At 43.2% G+C, this 17,832-nt stretch overlaps 2 protein-coding genes across 3 annotated transcripts; one reads left to right on the forward strand and one right to left on the reverse strand.

Moving 5' to 3' along the window:
• Positions 1 to 14,937: 14,937 nt before the first annotated feature.
• Positions 14,938 to 15,441, forward strand: LOC122672473 (outer envelope membrane protein 7-like). Its single transcript, XM_043869970.1, has one exon. The coding sequence runs from the start codon at positions 15,051 to 15,053 to the stop codon at positions 15,282 to 15,284; it is 234 nt and encodes a 77-aa protein (XP_043725905.1). The 5' UTR covers positions 14,938 to 15,050; the 3' UTR covers positions 15,285 to 15,441.
• A 75-nt stretch (positions 15,442 to 15,516) lies between these two features.
• LOC122672567 (putative pentatricopeptide repeat-containing protein At3g05240) lies at positions 15,517 to 17,305 on the reverse strand. Of its 2 annotated transcripts, none has more exons than XM_043870057.1 (2): positions 16,533 to 17,305; positions 15,517 to 16,502 (listed from the first exon to the last, which is right to left on the reverse strand). In XM_043870057.1, exons 1-2 carry the CDS (start codon positions 17,283 to 17,285, stop codon positions 15,534 to 15,536), a joined length of 1,722 nt encoding a protein of 573 aa, XP_043725992.1. In that variant the 5' UTR covers positions 17,286 to 17,305; the 3' UTR covers positions 15,517 to 15,533. The 2 variants fall into 2 exon arrangements, with proteins under 2 accessions (XP_043725992.1, XP_043726062.1); XM_043870127.1 differs by having other exon boundaries at positions 15,517 to 16,498; positions 16,532 to 17,305.
• Between the last annotated feature and the right edge of the window lie 527 nt (positions 17,306 to 17,832).

Raw genomic sequence — 17,832 nt, forward strand, 5'->3', positions numbered from 1 at the left:
CCGATAACCTAGCAAGATCCACCCAAGCCGGAGCCACCGCTTGGATGGAGGAGCCACCGAAGTGGGAGGTAGAGTAGGTGCTGGCACCTCTTGTGTCAAAGGAATTTCGGCGTAGCTTGAGCCGAGGAACACTAGGTACAGCAGAACCCACAAAGGGCGTGGGGGAGGATTGACTTGCACAGAGGAGGCACTCGGCTGCCTTTCCCTAACAAAGTCTTGGAACATAGCAGTCATGTTTTGCATAAATTGGCGCTGCTCTTGTTGCGCCTCCCTATGCTCTCGTTCCATGGATTGCAACCTATTGCTCAACAACGCGGCGACATCCGCATTATTACTAATCGGCGGTGCTACGGTAAAACCGTATTGAAGCCTCACCGCCTCTTCCCTAGCAGAGAACGGTTGGCATTTGACCGTGTATTAACCATGGTTCACACACTGGTTACGACCAACACCCATAGTTATAGGCACAATAGCAATATTAAGCAAACCAATCAAAAATCGATTTACAAAGGTAAACACAGTTACACGAGGGGTAAGGGAAGCAATAATGAGGGTAATAAGCATTAGAAACAAGTTGGTTAAGCAAAACAGGGTCAAAAAACCCTTTCTGGCCGGGTCGGATTTACGTGCGGTTTCACTAGGCTGCATCCGAGTGTAAATCCGAGATTCACAGGACCAAAGTTTGGTCTCAGGAAACCGCGGATTCACAGTCGGTTTCAAAGTTTTGCACCCGAGTGTAAAACCGCATGGCCCAAAAATAGAATTTCTAACTCGAAACTCTTTTTCAAAACCCAAATTCCTATTTCTAAACACACCCTACGCTCTGGAGAACCCAAAACCGCACTCGTTCTTGCTCCATTTCCCTTCTAGGTGGATTTTTGGCACTCCAACCCACCTCCACAGAATCCGATCGAGTTCAGGTATGACCTCTTCCCTCTCTATCGATCTATCTCTTTCTCCCTTCGACTTCTCTTATGGAGAAACCCCAAAACCCATTTCGGGTTTACTAGGTTTGAGTTTTTTCGTTTTCTCCTAGCTATATAGATGGATTTTTGTCCATCCCTCCTTCGTTTCCCATCATATGCAACCTAGTTGAGGCATTTACCCCAATTTTGCACCATCACCATGGGTTTGGGTTGGATTTTGGAGAAATCCCAAAACCCTAACCGAAAATTCTATTTTCCTTTTTGCCCAAATCAAGTTCGGTTTTGGTAGGTAGGCTTGGTGTATGTAATTTGGGGTTGTCTCAAGCCATTACCTATTTACTTCTTGCAATTTGAACTCCAAGAACCACATCTGAATTTTTTTTTTTCTTTTAGAGTTTCAAGCATGCCTCATGATCGAATGCACCCCTTGTTTGCTTGCATTTATCATTTCATAAGAGGGCTTAATCCCAAGCATAACATGGCTATGAATAATTGTCCCTATGAGTTAAAATCCATGTACCATATCTGAATTTTCCTTTCTTTGAAGTTCTAAGCATGATTTACCACAAGTTAGCTCCATATATTGCTTGAACTAGGTATTTGGTATAAACTCCATGTTCTAGGTATAATATGGCCATGTATGTATATTGTTTACTATGCCATTCAACTTCCAACCAAATTCTGAAAATTTCCTCTTTGGTTTTCTTAGTATATTTCTTATCAATTCAGTCCAATTTTTTGTTTGAACTAATTGCTTGCATAATATAATGCTCTCCAAGCATAATGTGGCCATGTACATTTATCCTCTATGATTGCATCTACATGTTGGCCATGCATTCCCCTTTTCCCTAACTCCTTAGACCATTCACAACAAAATTGTCCTAGTACATTTCCTACTGTAATTTGGTTAATCTGTTGTAGGAATCAAGGTCTAGGTTCTAATTCCTTGTCTCTTTTCATTGTATATCTGCTTAGGCCTTAATATCCAAGCATTGACTTAATATGTTTCTATATCCTTGGCCTTCTTTGGTTGCAGGTTAGGGAAGTAAATGGCTCCTAGAACAAGGCGTGCACGGGCCGAACAGCTGCCCACTGCTTTGGATGCACTATGGTTCCAAGACCTAGAGAAACAAGAGATGTACCAAGACCACTTTCGCTTTAAGAGTATCTTGGAGGGAAGAGATGTAATCTGGAAGACCTCAAGGCCTACAAAGTAGGGCCGAGATTTGAAGCACTGGGGTGGTCCAACCTCCTCAACCTTCCGAGCCATTCTATCCCAAGCTCATTCGTCACTTCTACGCCAACCCGCACACCGAGAACCTAGGCACGCGAGATTACCGGATCATCTCTTATGTCAAGGGAGTCACCATATCCTTCACGGGGCACGGTTGAGGCATCCTCAATGTAGCTATCTGGGAGAGAAGACTCATCGCACCATGGAAGAATCCCTACTCCTTTCTCGGGAGAGAGGCATACAGGGAATTATACAGGAGCTTACACGTGGGGCATTCGAGAAGAAAGTGCCGAGACTTCTTTTGCTAATTCTCCCGATATTGAGCCGGATTGTGCAAAGACAACATCGTGCCTATAGCAGGTCACCGCACCATGCCTTCCATCTTCGTAGGCTATGTGGCCTATCACCTCTACAAAGGCATTCCCATCCGCGCCCTACATTATCATGCGGACCATGGATCATGTGGGCGAAATCCCAGAAGAACTTAGATTTACCCTATGGGAGGTTGCTCACCACTATTTTCCAGCATTTTGGAGTTGACTTGAGTGAGGAGGATCAAGACTTAACCGAAGATCCACCTCTAGATCGTAATGCAGTGGCGAGGATGCGAATTACGATGGATGCATATAGTGATGGGGAGCCATTGGTCCCAGCAGAGGGCCACGGCCCGAGCCTCGTGTACATGAGCCTCCTCCTCGCCGGTGTGCATGCGGCCTCTTCATCCAGCACTGCTCCTAGTGGGTCGACATCGATAGGATTCTTGCAGCTTTGGGCGATGAGCACAAGCATGGCTAGGGGTTTGAAGGAGTGAACACTAGGCTCGATGCATCGACATGACGCATGGAGAGCTTCGAGCAGCAGATGGAGGACTTGCACTCCTACCTCCATGATGAGGGCACAGAGGATGAGCCCAGTAGTGATGATGAGATGGAGCAGTAGACCTCCTGTCCATTCCCACCATGCTCTCTATGGACTCCTAGCTATTTATCTTACCATGTAGTAAATTTTTTTTCTTTTTCTTGGTTGTAAGAATTTGAAGTTTACAGTTCAGCTGAATTTTTTGTAATCACTCATTTGGCTTATGGAAAATGTATTCACAGCTGAAACGAAGGAATATATCTATAAATATATACACATGTCTTTCCTTCCTTTGTGCCTATCATTTGCTATTGTCTTGGCTTTCACCCTAAACTAGTCTTCTCCCTAGCATTCACACACATTCCAATTATGCAGTGTTGGAAGCTTTTAACTTAGCAACCTATTGTGGAGAGTAAATCACAAACCGCTAGATCGTGGCTGTGCGAGCATCTCGCTCCGATACCACGCATCACGCCCTATTCCGATAAGGAATATAATATCATATAAAGGGTGACTAGGACGACGCGTGTCATCCTACTAAACCGCCCGGATCACGACACAGTGTCCCAACGCATACCATAACCAATATTAACACAATATAATATTAGAATGCGAAAAGAGGAATATTACATTCCAAGGATCAGTAGTATTGGAGCGTATAAATCGAATAGTTACAAGATGTTCAAAGGCTAGATGATAAATACAGAATTAGTTACATTTCCAATGACCATCTAATAACTATCAAAAACGGTATAATAGTAAGTATTTCAACATAGGCCTTAGCCTCAAAAGTAAATCAAAAAGGGATCGAGTCCCGAATATCCTCACGGCCCGTAGGCACAATCATCGCAAGGACACCCGTCGCCATGTTCCTCAAACACGGCCTCCGGTTCCTCCTCACCAATCTCATCGTACCCCGAGGGCTGCACTCCAAGTCCCGCGAGATATCCGTCACCTGCATCATAATCTAAAAAGTGTGCGCACGAGGGGGTTAGCTCCACTGAGCCAGTGAGGGGATGGGGATGCACAAACACGCAATTCACATAGTCCAATGATGCATGCACATGTTAAGTCCATTTTTCCACCTAACAAACAACTAAGTCAATGGCATATGCTACTGTGACAACTCGGGAGACACTGTGGGTCACTTAACTTATCGCCACAATGAAACCTCAATTGTCACGTGGGACCTACGCCGATCGAAGCCTCCAAGACCACTCGGTGCGGACCCGATAACCAATACTACCATGATCGGCCTCTCCCACCTCCACGGAATCCGGTGTACGATTACCCAACACCTAAACCCCTGTTGGTAAGGGTCGTAGCATAAGGGTGTGAAATCCTAGCCACAATATACTACATGCAGTCCTATCGTCCCGAGAGGTAATCCGGCGCATCAACTTTTCATCCGGTTTAGTGCCCGGTTACAGCAGACGGCACGCGCATACTGATTCAACATGACATTCAACATAATTTCTTCATAAATGTATATAGTGTTCGGGGTTCTGCACCGCACCCACGCACCGAGACCCATCAAGGTACAACATTACCGATCAACATTATAACAATTGTATATAAGAGTATGCAATATGCGCAAACATGCTTATTAATTATAATGATTACATAATATATAATGCAATAATAATAACAGCCCAAACGACCAAACCCACTCACAACGATACGCCAAGCACCAAGATTATCGGTTGTCGCCTCGATCAAGCAATAAGCCACAAGATGAATATATTAACCTAAACAAAGAGTGAAATAAGGTTAAACGAGCGAAGGGAAAGGATCCCCAAAAGGTCTCCCATAATCACTTAAGTATAAGGTTTCGAAACAAAGTGGTTGCAGGAGTGGTTTCATGCCCAAATTTCGCAACCACATGTAAATCCTAGGAAACCGGGGTTCGGGACAGCTTTTAGTCAAGGTCGGATGCGAGATGTGGTTTGAAAACTGAAACCGAGTGTAAATCCGAGCTTCACAGGGGCTCAGGACAATTTTAGTCAAGGTCGGATGCGGATGTGGTTTCGTAAAACGAAACCGAGTGTAAATCCGACCTTCACAGGGGCCTTCTCGGAAGGTAATTTCGGGTGGTTTCTTGCAGTCGAAACCACATGTAAACCCTCACACCTTCAGGTCCAAAATCCGAAGGATTCCCCTCCAAGGACCCCATTTTCAAGTGGTTTTAAAGCACAAGAACTTCTAGGGAACTCCATCCTAAGCTCATTAGGGTCCAACCTTAAATCTCTCAAATGGCAATGAGAACCCTTACATTAGAGCTCATAATGGAGTGAATTAACTCCACCATAGCTTGGGCTTTAATGCTCCATCGACTCCCTAGGTTCCAAGAGAGATCTAGGTCAATCTCTCCCATTACCCAACCCCTTTTAAAATCCAAAATAGAAGAAGGAAGAAGCTTCAATAGCTTACCTACCCCCAAGATGAGAGAGCTCCACGATTTATGGCCCAAGAGATGGGGTCTCCACCTTCCTCCAAGCCTCTTCACCTTCCTCTTCCTCTTTCTCTCCTCTTTCTCTCCTCTTTCTCTCCTCCACGATTTAGGGTAGAAGAGAATGATGAAGGAGAAGTAATGCTCTCTCTCTCCCTCATGGATTCATTTATAATAAATGGGTATTTGGGTACCTCTAGACAAATGGGTCATGAGGCCTAATGGGTCAACCCATTAGCCCTATGTGGGTAAGTGGATGGAATAACCCATCATTGGGTCAATAGGTTAAATGCACAACCTTAATTAGGGAAAAGCCCATTCTTAGATGGGTTCATAAGAGATGGGTATAAGTCCCCAATGTACTTCCTAAAGGTACGCGGGACCCGAACTTAAATTATTCCCTTCTCTCATGAAATAGCTCGAGCGGTTCAAGCCCGGACCCGCACTTCGAGGTTACCAAGGGAAGAATAATTAATAAGTCTTGAGGCTAGAACTTACTTTTCCCCTGTCATGGTTTATTACCCATGACCCCGAACACTTCGCCACGGCAATGCTAAGCTCATCACCGAACGAATTATCCAACTGAGGTGACGGTCCAGGATGCTCTCTCCTGAACTCCTCGCTTCCCGGGCTGGTACTTGGAGGGTAGTCGACGAAGTCGCCGTCAACGAACTTTCCCCACTGGCGGTTGAGGAATCTTTCCTCCACAGGCAAACCCGTGCTGTGATCAACGATTTTGTAGCTAGGTTTGACCATCATGGAGAACAGGTCACCAGCATACATGGCAGCGGTATCTACACGTCACGAGAAGAAATGATATTTAATTATATCCCGGGGTACGGGTATAACACTTTATCTTCACACCATATACAAAATTAGGCTTGCAAACAGCTAAAGCAACCGCGTCATTTCTATCTAAACAAGTACCCGGCCCCTGACACACAATGATTTGGAAATCCCTATAGAAATTTAATATCCATCCCAAATTCAAATCATTTGCTTGGAAATTCATCAAAGAGGGACTCCCCACTCAATCAAGAATCAACAAATTCATACCCATAGACAAAACATGTCATTTATGCAGCTGTGAACTTGAAACAGAGTGACACCTCTTTCTTTCATGCAATTTCACTAAAAGAATTTGTGCAGGAGGCTCTCTCAGTATTAGAACCGAAATAGTTCAAGCAGAACATATTTCAAACACACAATGTGTTACACCCGCACCCGACATACACCCTAATACCACGGGTCAAATTGAACTTTTACTGATGGGTGATGCCACGATGCCAATGGTCAGCACCTGTGACCTTGAACTGTAACAGTCAAGAGAAGGAAAGCTCAAACTTGAGGGTTGCATTCACACCTTGAAGGGTGATTAGACCCTACCATGGGTAAAACTTGAACCCTGAATTTTATTATACATATCCCCTTCAGAGTCCTGGAAGTGTGGGTCAAAGCCCCGAAACTTTTCTTGTGGTTTGGGCCCTTACAGCAACAACTGAGTCACGAACGGACTCACCAGTTTGGTTTCGTCCATGGATCCGTCCGTGCTGTTTCTTGCCCTTTTGTTGTATTTTCATGTGGGACCCACGTCCCCGTGTTTCGGACACAATAACTAGGTCCTCGGACAAGATGGACTCACACCACTACCTTCTTTTGGTTTGTTGGGCCATGAAAGTAGGCCCATAGGACTTAACTTAAATGAATAATGGATTCTTTTATTTAACTTGAGCCAAACAAACCCTAAAACTAAAATGTCTTTATAGCCCTAAGCCAAATGTGCCCTAACCAATTGGACCTAATAGGGTTTGTAACCTTAGCCTAACAGGCCTTAAGACCCATTTGAACTTCAAGGATTCTTAGCCTTGGGGGCACCTAGGCAAACAAGCCCTAAGGCCCATTTTATCTTTTATAAGGGAGGGCTCAGCTCTAAACTCTCCCATTTCTCCCCCTCTAAGCCAAACTGTGGAGGAGAAGAAGGAGAAAGAAAGAGGAATGGGAGGGGAAGGAAGAAACAGGAAGGGGAAGCAAGAGGAGTCTTGCTGTCCTACCTCCTCTCCTCTTGCTGTTCGGACAAGGATTGAAGAAAAGAAGAAAAAGGGAAGAAGGAGAGAGGAGAAGGTAGATCTTCAAGGCTGATTGGAGTTGGGGTTTGAGCTCCACTCACCTAGGTATGTTTCCATCTCATGGTATCTTCCTCTTTCTCCATGTATTTTTGGGTTTGGGTAGGTTTATTTAAGGTAGAGCTGACCTAGGGTTCTATTTGGGACTCAAGGTGGAACTTAGCCCTTAACGAGACTCTATTAATGAAGACCAATCCCTAATGATTAGCTCTACTCAGCCAATTTACAGCCATTGTTGCTGATTCTATGGTTTTTCAAACCCCAAACCCTATATTGGACCAAAAGGAATTAGATCCTTGTGTGATCTTGTACCCCTGAGGTAGGACTAGGTTCTAGTGACCCTAGAAAGACATATAACTCCCCTCCATGACCATGAGGGCCATGTGAACTCCAGGTTCTAAGATGGAGAAGAAAATCCTAAGAAATCTCGGAAAGAACCTCGACGGATGCACGAACAAATCCAACATCGTGGTTCCGTCCGTGAATCCGTCCAATGTATTCTTGTGACTGGTTCGAGCGGAGCCAAGAACGGATTCACTCGGTTGCTTTCGTCCGTGGTTCCTTTCCCTCTCGAGAAAATCGTAGGGATCAGATGGATGCAGGAACGGATTCATATGGAGGTTCCATTCGTGAATCCGTCCATCGTATTTTGACTTGTTGGCCTGAATGGAACTAGGGACGGACTCACCCTATTGCTTCTGTCTGTGCTGTCTTGTTTAAAACCCAACTTTCATCTTGGGGGCATAACATAGGACCCCTTTATACATCTTTTAACACTTGCTCTCGCATCTTTAGGCTACCCAACTTGTTGGGAAGAACATGTGCCGGTGAGATTCATGTCAACCACGTCGAGTGATACCTGAATTAGGTGAGTGGGTTATGGGTGATTGCTTGGGCTTGATTGTCTATTAAATATTCAATATCATGCTATTATATGACTTATAAGCCTCTTGCACATTTGCATTATCTATCTTGATTGTGAACTGGTTCGAAAGTGGATATGTTAGTTGTTTCATTATTGTATCGGGTCACGGTGCCGGGTGTATCGGTACCAGAACCCCAGAAATATTTATAAAATGTGTTGATTGTTATCATGCTTTGTATGCATCGTGCCATGCTGGTACCCGAGTACTAGATGGAATGGGACGGTGATGCACCCATAATACCTCTTGGGATGATAGGACTTGCATATAGTATATCTGTGGTTAGGATTCTTGTTCCCTTATGCTATGATCCTTACCAACAGGGGTTTATGTGTTGGATAGTCTGAGCACCTGTTGCCAGTGGGGGAGAGAAGCCAGGTCAGGGGTAGTGATGGCTATCAGGGTCTGCCACTAGGTGGTCTGGTGGCTTCAACCTGCTTAGGCTCCCTTGTGATAACTGATGTTTCATTGTGGCGATAAGTTAATTGACCCACAGTGTCTCCCGAGTTATCATAGTAGCATATACCTGACTTAGAATTTGTGTGCTAGGTGAAAAATAAATCTAATATGTGCATGCATTATAGATTGATTGCAAATTGTATGTTCGTGTATATGTGCATTCTCCTATGCTCTCTCACTAGGTTGTGGAGCTAATCCCGTTGCGCAACCTCTCTTAGTTGATATGCGGGTAATCTCTTGATGAGCTCCTATGGATGCGAATCGAGTGGAGCCAGTGACTTGGACTTGGATGTCGATGTACACCCAAGAACGATGCCTATGTGGTGTGATTTAAATTTTTACTTTTGTAATCATCTTTAGTCATGTACGGACTCCATGTATAAATTTATAGAATTTACTGGATGGATACGGGATATAGTAGCTGCAATATACATTATCATTAGTGAACGTATATCTTGTATTATTCGATTTAAAAATGATTTACGCCTCCGCTGACTTCGATCTTTTTTTGGAATGAATTACTCCATTGGTTTATGCACTGTGACACTATCATGTTTTGATATTGAGTAGGCTGTGGATCGGGACACTGTATCTGTGATCCTAGTATTACTGGGATGACACTTGTCGTCCCAGTCAGCCCTTTTTCTTGTCATATATTCTTTATTGGGATGGGGGCGTGACACAATGATTTGGAAATCCCTATGGAAATTAAGGATCTGTATGGTAACTTTCCAAAAAATTGATTCTGGGGGCAGCATTGAAACATATTATATATGTGTTGTTTGGTCTGTTTCTGTGATTTTTTGAAACGGACTGGGTGATATAATAGATTCTGATAGGATTTTGAGAAACACCAACAAGGTGTTTCTCACATTTTAGAATTGATTCTACGAAATGTTGGAGAAACAACATGGACTTAAGTTACGAGGGGCATTTGATGGAATTTATTATCAAAACATAAAACATACCCCGTAGAGTCCCATTCGTCTCCTAGGAAGCGAAGAACAATGGACACCCTAGCTCTCTCTCGCTCTCTCTCTCGTTTTCGTTCTCTTTATCTACCACCTCCTCCCCTGTTCTTGTCTACCGCAGCGGCGGCAACAACAAGTTCCGCAAGTACCATTTCCCTTCTTACAACATCAATGTGTCCTTGTATTGGTCTCCATTCCTCGTCCATGGTATCGAGAAATCTAACACTGGCTTCAATTACAACAGGCTCTACTTGGATTCTGTGGATGACAGGTGGGCATCAGATATGGGTGAGATGGACATGCTGGTGTTGTCGGTGGGACATTGGTTTATCCACCCAATAGTTTACTATGAGAAGGAATCAGTGCAAGGCTGCCATTACTGCCCTGGTCTCAACCATAGCGAGGTGGGTTTCTATGATGTTTACAAGAAAGCCTTCAACACAACCCTCAAGGCCGTAATCGACAGGCATGGTGGGGATGCCATGGACGTGATTGTGGCCACATTCTCACCTTAGCATTTTGAAAGGGGAGTGGAACAAGGCAGGGGCGTGAAGCCCTTCAAGGAGGGGGAGAAAGCGCTAGAAGGGATGGATGCTGAGATGAGGAAGATTGGGGTGGAGGAGGTGGAGGCTGCCATTGCCACTGCCAAGAAGGAGAAGATGGAAATGGGGATGGGGACAGGGAAGGAGACAAGACTGAGTTTTAAGGCATTGGCTGTGACCAAATTGGCATTGATGAGGCCAGACGACAGAAACAATTTTTTACCAGGTTTACTATACAACATTTGTTGGTACAGAATTACTCCAAAAATCTAGAAACAGAAAAAATTGATTTTGACTCAGAACCAATTTTTTGAAACAAAATGGTTGCCATACAAATCCTAAATATCCATCCCAAATTCAAATCATTTGCTTGGAAATTCATCAGAGGAACTCCCCGCTCAATCAAGAATCAACGAATTCATATCCAGACAATACATATCATTTATGCAACTATGAACCAGAAATAGAGTGACACCTCTTTCTTTCATGCAATTTCACTAAAAGAATTTGTGCAAGAGGCTCTCTCAGTATTAGAATCGAATCAGTTCAAGCATAACATATTCCAGACCTTATTGAAAATCTACTTTCAAATCCAAACTTGGACAACAATGGAAAAATCACATCCTCAATATAGTATCAGAACCTACTTTATTTGGATGGCTAGGAACCAACTCATTTTTTAAAATTAGAAACCAAATCCAGTCAATATTCTAAACATAATCAAGAGATGGGAATGTGACCTGAATTTGTTGAATTATCCTATTGACAAAATCCAACCTCCCATCATAGCCCCATCACAAGATTTCTTCCGCACTATACCATCCACTGAAAAGCTAAATATCATTTGGATGGTAGTTTTGATCCCAAAACCAAACGAGGAGAATGGGTAGCAGTAATTATCTCTAGGGCCATAAACGATTCGGATTCGGCTCGAATAGTGCTATATTCGCATCCACATTCGCATCCGATTAGCTATCAGACGGATTCAGATAGTGCTAAACAGATATGGACATGGATACGGATCGGATATTTTATCCGTTTACATGTAAATATAGCTTTTCGGACGGCTATAGCCTATCCGTATCCGCATCTGTTTAGCTTTCGAACGGATTTGGATAGTGCTAAACGGATACGGAAACGGATTTCGGCTCTTCATTTATACCCCTAATTATCTCTAATAATCATATTATTTTTGCACAAATAGATTTTAGTGATACACGATCAGCACAAGAAATGGAAGCCAACGGCATCTTACAAGGAATGTCTTCGAAAAGACCAAGAGTAGAGGTAGAAGTCCGGGCGGAATCACATAACATGGTAGATTATCTACAACAACCTACTACCTCACTTTGGCCATGGGAGATCTTTGGAATCATCTTTGACATAAGCTCTCTTTTTTTTTTTAGCTTCAGTTTATACAAGAAAGTAGGTAGAACAACCAGATCCCTACCCCACAAACTTGCAAACCATTCCCGTATCTTATCACTTTTAGGGAATGTTTTAGATTAGTTACCAAAATTGTACTCAACTCCTTAAAGTTTTTAAAAACATTTTCTTCTACTAAAAAAAAATCCATTTTTTATATGTCAAATGACAATGTTTACTCTTATTGAAAAAAAAAAATTTGTAATACTATATGACACCTTATAGGATATCAGCGAAAAAATCTTTTCTATTTAATTATAGGATAAATTACACGTCACCCCCTATTTTTCAAATGAAACTCAGATCATCCCCTAATTTTTAATAAAACTCAAATCACCCCCTCTACAATAACAGTGTTAATCTCCTGTTGGTTATGTGAAAAGACTATTTTACCCTTGTATTAAAACATTAGAATTAAATTTACAATACTACCCTTCTTTCATCTTCAACATTGGTCAATGGTAGTTTAGGGATTTAAATTTATTTAATTGACTGACATCGTCACTTAACAGCATAAAACTAATGATAGGGACTAATTTGTAATATTGAGGTCTAAACGACTAAACTAGGGGTGATCCAAGTTTCTTTTGAAAACCAGAGGATGACGTGTAATTTACCCTTAATTATATTAATAATATAAAGTTATTTGGGAAAATTTCATAGACACCCCCTAAAAGTATCCAATATCTCAGAAACTTACCATACTTGGTCAAAATGTCACAGACACCCCTATTTTTATGAATTTGTTTCAATTTAGTTTACTCTGTTAGTCTCCGCAGTTAAGTGTCTGTTAACTATTTTTAAATGCAAAATTACCCTTACCACAGTGAAATTCCTATAATACCCTTAATGATGAATTAATGAGGTTAGAAGTTAGTTTTTAGAAAAAGACAATTTTGCCCTTATTTTTATTCAATATTTTTTTTTATTCCTTTTTTCTCCCCTTCTTGTTCTCCTTCTCCTTTTGCTGTTTCTTCAGCCGCCGCCACCACCGCCACCCCCTCCAGCCCTCCTTCTCTTGCTCCCCTGCAACCCCGCCATCGACGGATCCTTTCTTCAACCTTCGGCCACTGCTAATCCTCCTAAATTCTTGTTGAGCTACATTTCATTAACTTTGTCGGTGATGTACGTGGGTTTCTTCTCCGGAACTGAGGAGTATATCTGTTAAATTTTGCGATTTTCGTCTACATCGTCTCCGTCAGACATTGCAGATCGAGCCCCTTTTGATCTCCATAAGCAATTCCCAGATTTTGCTCTGAAATCAGCTACTGTTATTGGGTAAGATTTCTGGGTTTCTTTCATTTTGAATCTGTTTGGCTTCTGTTGCAACAATGGTTTCCGCTAGATTTGATGTTTCAAAGCAATACTACACAACAAGTGTCTCGTTATCGCATACGCTCTCTGTTCGAGCCTACTTGCGGTCATTAATAAGTACGCTATTACCGAATTCAACTTCCCTGGTCTACTAACTGCTTTGCAGTACTTGACTTCAGCTCTTGGGGTCTGGGTGCTTGGGAAAATAGGGTTTCTGTACCATGACCCCTTCACATTGGACACTGCAAAGAAATTTCTGCCGGCGGTGGAAGAAACAGCATAATTCGAAAATGCAATCAAATAAACCAAAGTTTGGATAAAGCTGCAACAGAAAGTAGAAACCCGGCCATATGAACGAGTGTCGAATATCATACATTCAAACGCAAGTAAAAATAATCGTTTATTACCTGCAATGGGGAGAGCGCCGATAGGTAACCATTGAAGGCGGAAGTGGAAGGCCAGACATCAGCGACGGAAGCGGAATCCTTGTGGGTCCTGGGGAGAAGTCTCTTGTAAGATTGGATGTAAAGGAAGAGAATCAGATCGTTAATATCAGCGCCAACAGAATCCAAGTCCCCAGGCTTGGCGGTGACTAGAGGGTCTGAATCAGAGGGCAACACCGTGGCGAGGGTGTCAAGGACGAGACGAGCATTCTCGATCGAGATCTGAAGCACTTGGGAAATACCGTCGGCGTCGATTCGGAAGGGAGAGGAAGAAGCAGAAGCGTGTTGGATGAACTTCTCCTTGAAAGGGCCTAGGGTTGCTGTGCCATCTGAGAAAATGAGCTTCGGTACTGGAAGGAGTCCATGCTCGAATGGCTCTCTTCTTGCCCGAACAAAGACTGGTTCTTTCGTGGAGCTCTACCCGCAATACACCACTGTCGAATACGCCTTCACCGCCCCGGAATCTCACGGGACACCGCCACCTCAGCCTCCCGTGTTCCTCTTAGTTCTCGACACCTGCATAATTGAGGAGGAGCTGGGATATGTTGAAACTAATATTTTTTTTCTCACTTAGAAATAGGGAAGCAGGTGATGGTCGCCGGAGCCACAGCCATAGCGGGAAGAAGATGAAATGATAGTTTTGTCTTTTTATTTAAATAATTAAAAGATAAAATAGATATTTAGGGAAAAAGACGAAATGATAATTTTATCCTTTTATTTAAATAACTAAGGGGTAAAATGGATATTTCACCATTGAGTACTATCTGTGCTTAACGTTTGAGGTGTGTGAGACATTGTATGGTAAGTTTCTGAGATATTGGATACTTTTAGGGGGCATCCGTGAAATTTTCCCAAATTATTTTAGTGACTCGATGAGTTCACTCGTAAATCATTGAGGTAACTCCACTCTTGTGCCCTTAAGTCGGGTCTGAGTTTCGAGTTGAAATTTGAAAACATTGGGCACAGTCCAAACTCGGAAGCACGGTTCTAGGGATCGGTAGCAAGTTAGAGAAATCAACCGAATCGAATTAGTATCGATGGAGGGCGATACCGATCCTGAGGCGATTCCGTATTGTTGAATCAATACGGACCAAGGGTAAAAAGGTAAAATACTGTTTCTTAAATGAAAACCAGATTCTCGTATCTAGATTCTAGACTGATACGGGGCTATCCAGTTTGTTTCGGTTGAGATCAATCCCGTATCCGATACGGATTCCTCAAACCCTGCTCCAAAGTCCAAAGTCCAAACCCCAAACCCCTAACCCCTCTTCGTCTCCCACAGGAATTCCGTCAACTCCATTTAAGGCTTACTTACCCAGCAAGTCTGCAAGGAAGAAGGAGAAGAAAAGGTCTGAACTCTGCAGCGGAGCAGGGAGCAACAGGATGAAGCAATCGACGAAGGCGAACTCGGTGAAGTCGGCGATTGTAGTTGTGGGAGCCCTGGCTTTCGGATGGCTGACTATAGAGCTCGCTTTCAAGCCTTTCCTCCAGAAAGCTCGTGATGCCATGGACAAGTCCGATCCCTCCCGTGACCCCGATGATAACGACACCACCGCGATTCCCAAATCTTCTTTCTCCACCTCCGACGATGTCTCCGACACCACTGAGCTGAAGTAGAATTCTCTGTCTCTTTCAATTTCTCGACGCTTTTTTTCACATTTTTGTCGCCCCAACCCCTACTGCAACAACTCTTATTAATGTAGTAACATATTGTTATGGATTCGATAATTTGATCTTTTCAGGTTTCATACAAGAGATTTCAATATGCTTTTCCCCATCTCATTCTGAATCTGACGGATTATGATTTTTGACATAACAATCCTTAAACCCTAATTTATAAATGTACAGGAATCCTGTGTAGGGAATTCATATGGTTAGGGACTTTTCCTCAATATAGCTGCATCCATGAGTTTTCTCGATTCCCTTTAGCTTCATTACCTCTCTAGCCATCTCTACTGCTTGCCACCTTCCTGCCTTGGCGTATATGTTGAAAAGAAGTACATAAACACCACCTCCATGAGGTTTCAATTGGAGTATGTGGTTTCCTACTCTGTCAGCTAAATTGACATTGTTGTGCACCTCACAACCATTCAGAAGGGCACCCCATATAGAGATATTGGGTTCAATCGGCATTGATTCTACTAATCTCTCTGCCTCTGTTAAATGGCCGGCTCTGCTCAGAAGATCCACCATGCATCCGTAATGTTGAACTGTGGGCGCTATACCATACACTATACTCATTGAATGAAAGAGCTCTTGGCCTTCGTTAACCAATCCCGCATGACTACATGCGCACAGAACACCAATGAAGGTAATGTGATCTGGTTTAACATCTTTATCCCTTTGCATCTCTTTAAAAAGCTTCAATGCTTCTCCACCACGGCCGTGCATGGCCAAACCTATGATCATACTAGTCCATGCAGTCACATCCTTCTTCTGTAACCCATTAAAGATCTGGAGTGAACTTTGTGTTTCTCCTGTTTTGGCATACATGTTCATCAGGGAAGTCCCAATAACAACATCTGTGCCAATGTGGGTTTTCTCAATATAAGCATGAATTCCTTGACCTAGACACAATGTTCCATGGTGGGCACAAGCTCCCAATACACTCAACAAGGTGGTCTCGTCTGGAGTTAACCTTGCATTTTGCATATCCGCAAAAAGACTTAATGCTTCATGTGACCGATCATACTGATTGTAAGCACCAATCATGGAATTCCAAGCGACGACATTTCTGCGAGGCATTTTATCAAACAAATCCCTCGCAACCTTTAAGTAACCACATTTTGCATACATATCTACTATGGCGGTTGAAAGAATAACATTCGAATCTGATTTTTTACTTACAAAAGGGTCGAACACAATTTGACGGACACGTTGATGGACCCATCTTCCAGTTTCTAAGTCCCTTGCTTGTGCACAGGCTACTAGGACGTTCACCATGGTGATCTCGTTTGGTTGGACTCCCTGAAGCTCCATCTCCTTGAACACATTCACAGCTTTACCAGCTTGATTATTGTTTACATAACCGGCAATGAGGGTAGTCCAAGATACCACATTCCACTTGGGAATTTTCTCAAACAGTTTTTCACTGGCTTCCATATCAGTACAGGATGCGTACATGTGTATCAAGCTAATAGAAGCATATAAATCCGATTCAAACCCGGTTTTAACAATGCGATCATGAACACACATTCCATAATTTCGATCGTTGATCAGGGCACAAGCTTTGAGCACGAAGGGAAAGGTGAAGTGGTCAGGGGAATACCCTCGTCGCTGCATTTTCCTGTACATGGACAATGCATCATCTGGGTTTTTCCCATTAGAGCTTCCTTTGATCAAGGAGTTCCATATGTAGACACTGGGACGGTCTATCTGGAGGAAAACCAACGCAGCGTAGCCAGGATCGCCGGAGTCGGAATTTGCGCAGAAATCAACGAGTCTACTTAAAGAGATGATATCTCTGATGAGTGAGGTAGTAATCATCAATCCATGTATCTTTTTAAGCTCCCTCATGCTTCTGCATCTTTCTAGCAAATGGAGGATTTCGCCGAAACCTACCCTCATGGTCGTCGTTTGAGATCTCACCTCAGCAATGAATCCTCGCTGTCCGCGCATCAGTGAGTGAGGCTAATTTGTAATTGTTCACTTACAAAGGTACCTTCAAAGTCCTTTGTTCCGCTAATCAGGTTTGGCTTAGTTTTCATTCCGCAGTACAACCTGCAAACGTTATCCGTCGAGTCTTTCCTTCTAACAGCACCTTCGAGGCTTCGACCACCACAATTCCACAAACGACTTCAACAGATTTAGGGTGCAAACCCACTTGGAGATTGAGTTGACGAAGACAATGGTTCTCTGCGCTTCTTCACTCATCATGTGGCGGTCAAGGCTAGGCAGAGGCAGGGTTATGAAATCGGAATCGGTGAACGAATCTGCACTGATCGGCCGATTCCAGTGACAAAAACCCTAGAGCCGGACTTTCAGATAAAACCAGCTAATCTCGGTATCGGATCCCCCAAAATTCCCCTGTTTTTTTACCTTTTAATCCTTGACCGTACAGGTTGATTGGTATCGGCGATCCGGCCAAAATTGGAGGATCCAAGATTACGAATTATGATTTCCAGTGAGAGAAACCTTTGAATTGGTTGCATCGGAATGTCCAGAA

This window comes from Telopea speciosissima, chromosome 1, assembly GCF_018873765.1.
Source record: "Telopea speciosissima isolate NSW1024214 ecotype Mountain lineage chromosome 1, Tspe_v1, whole genome shotgun sequence".
Classification (NCBI taxonomy): domain Eukaryota; kingdom Viridiplantae; phylum Streptophyta; class Magnoliopsida; order Proteales; family Proteaceae; genus Telopea; species Telopea speciosissima.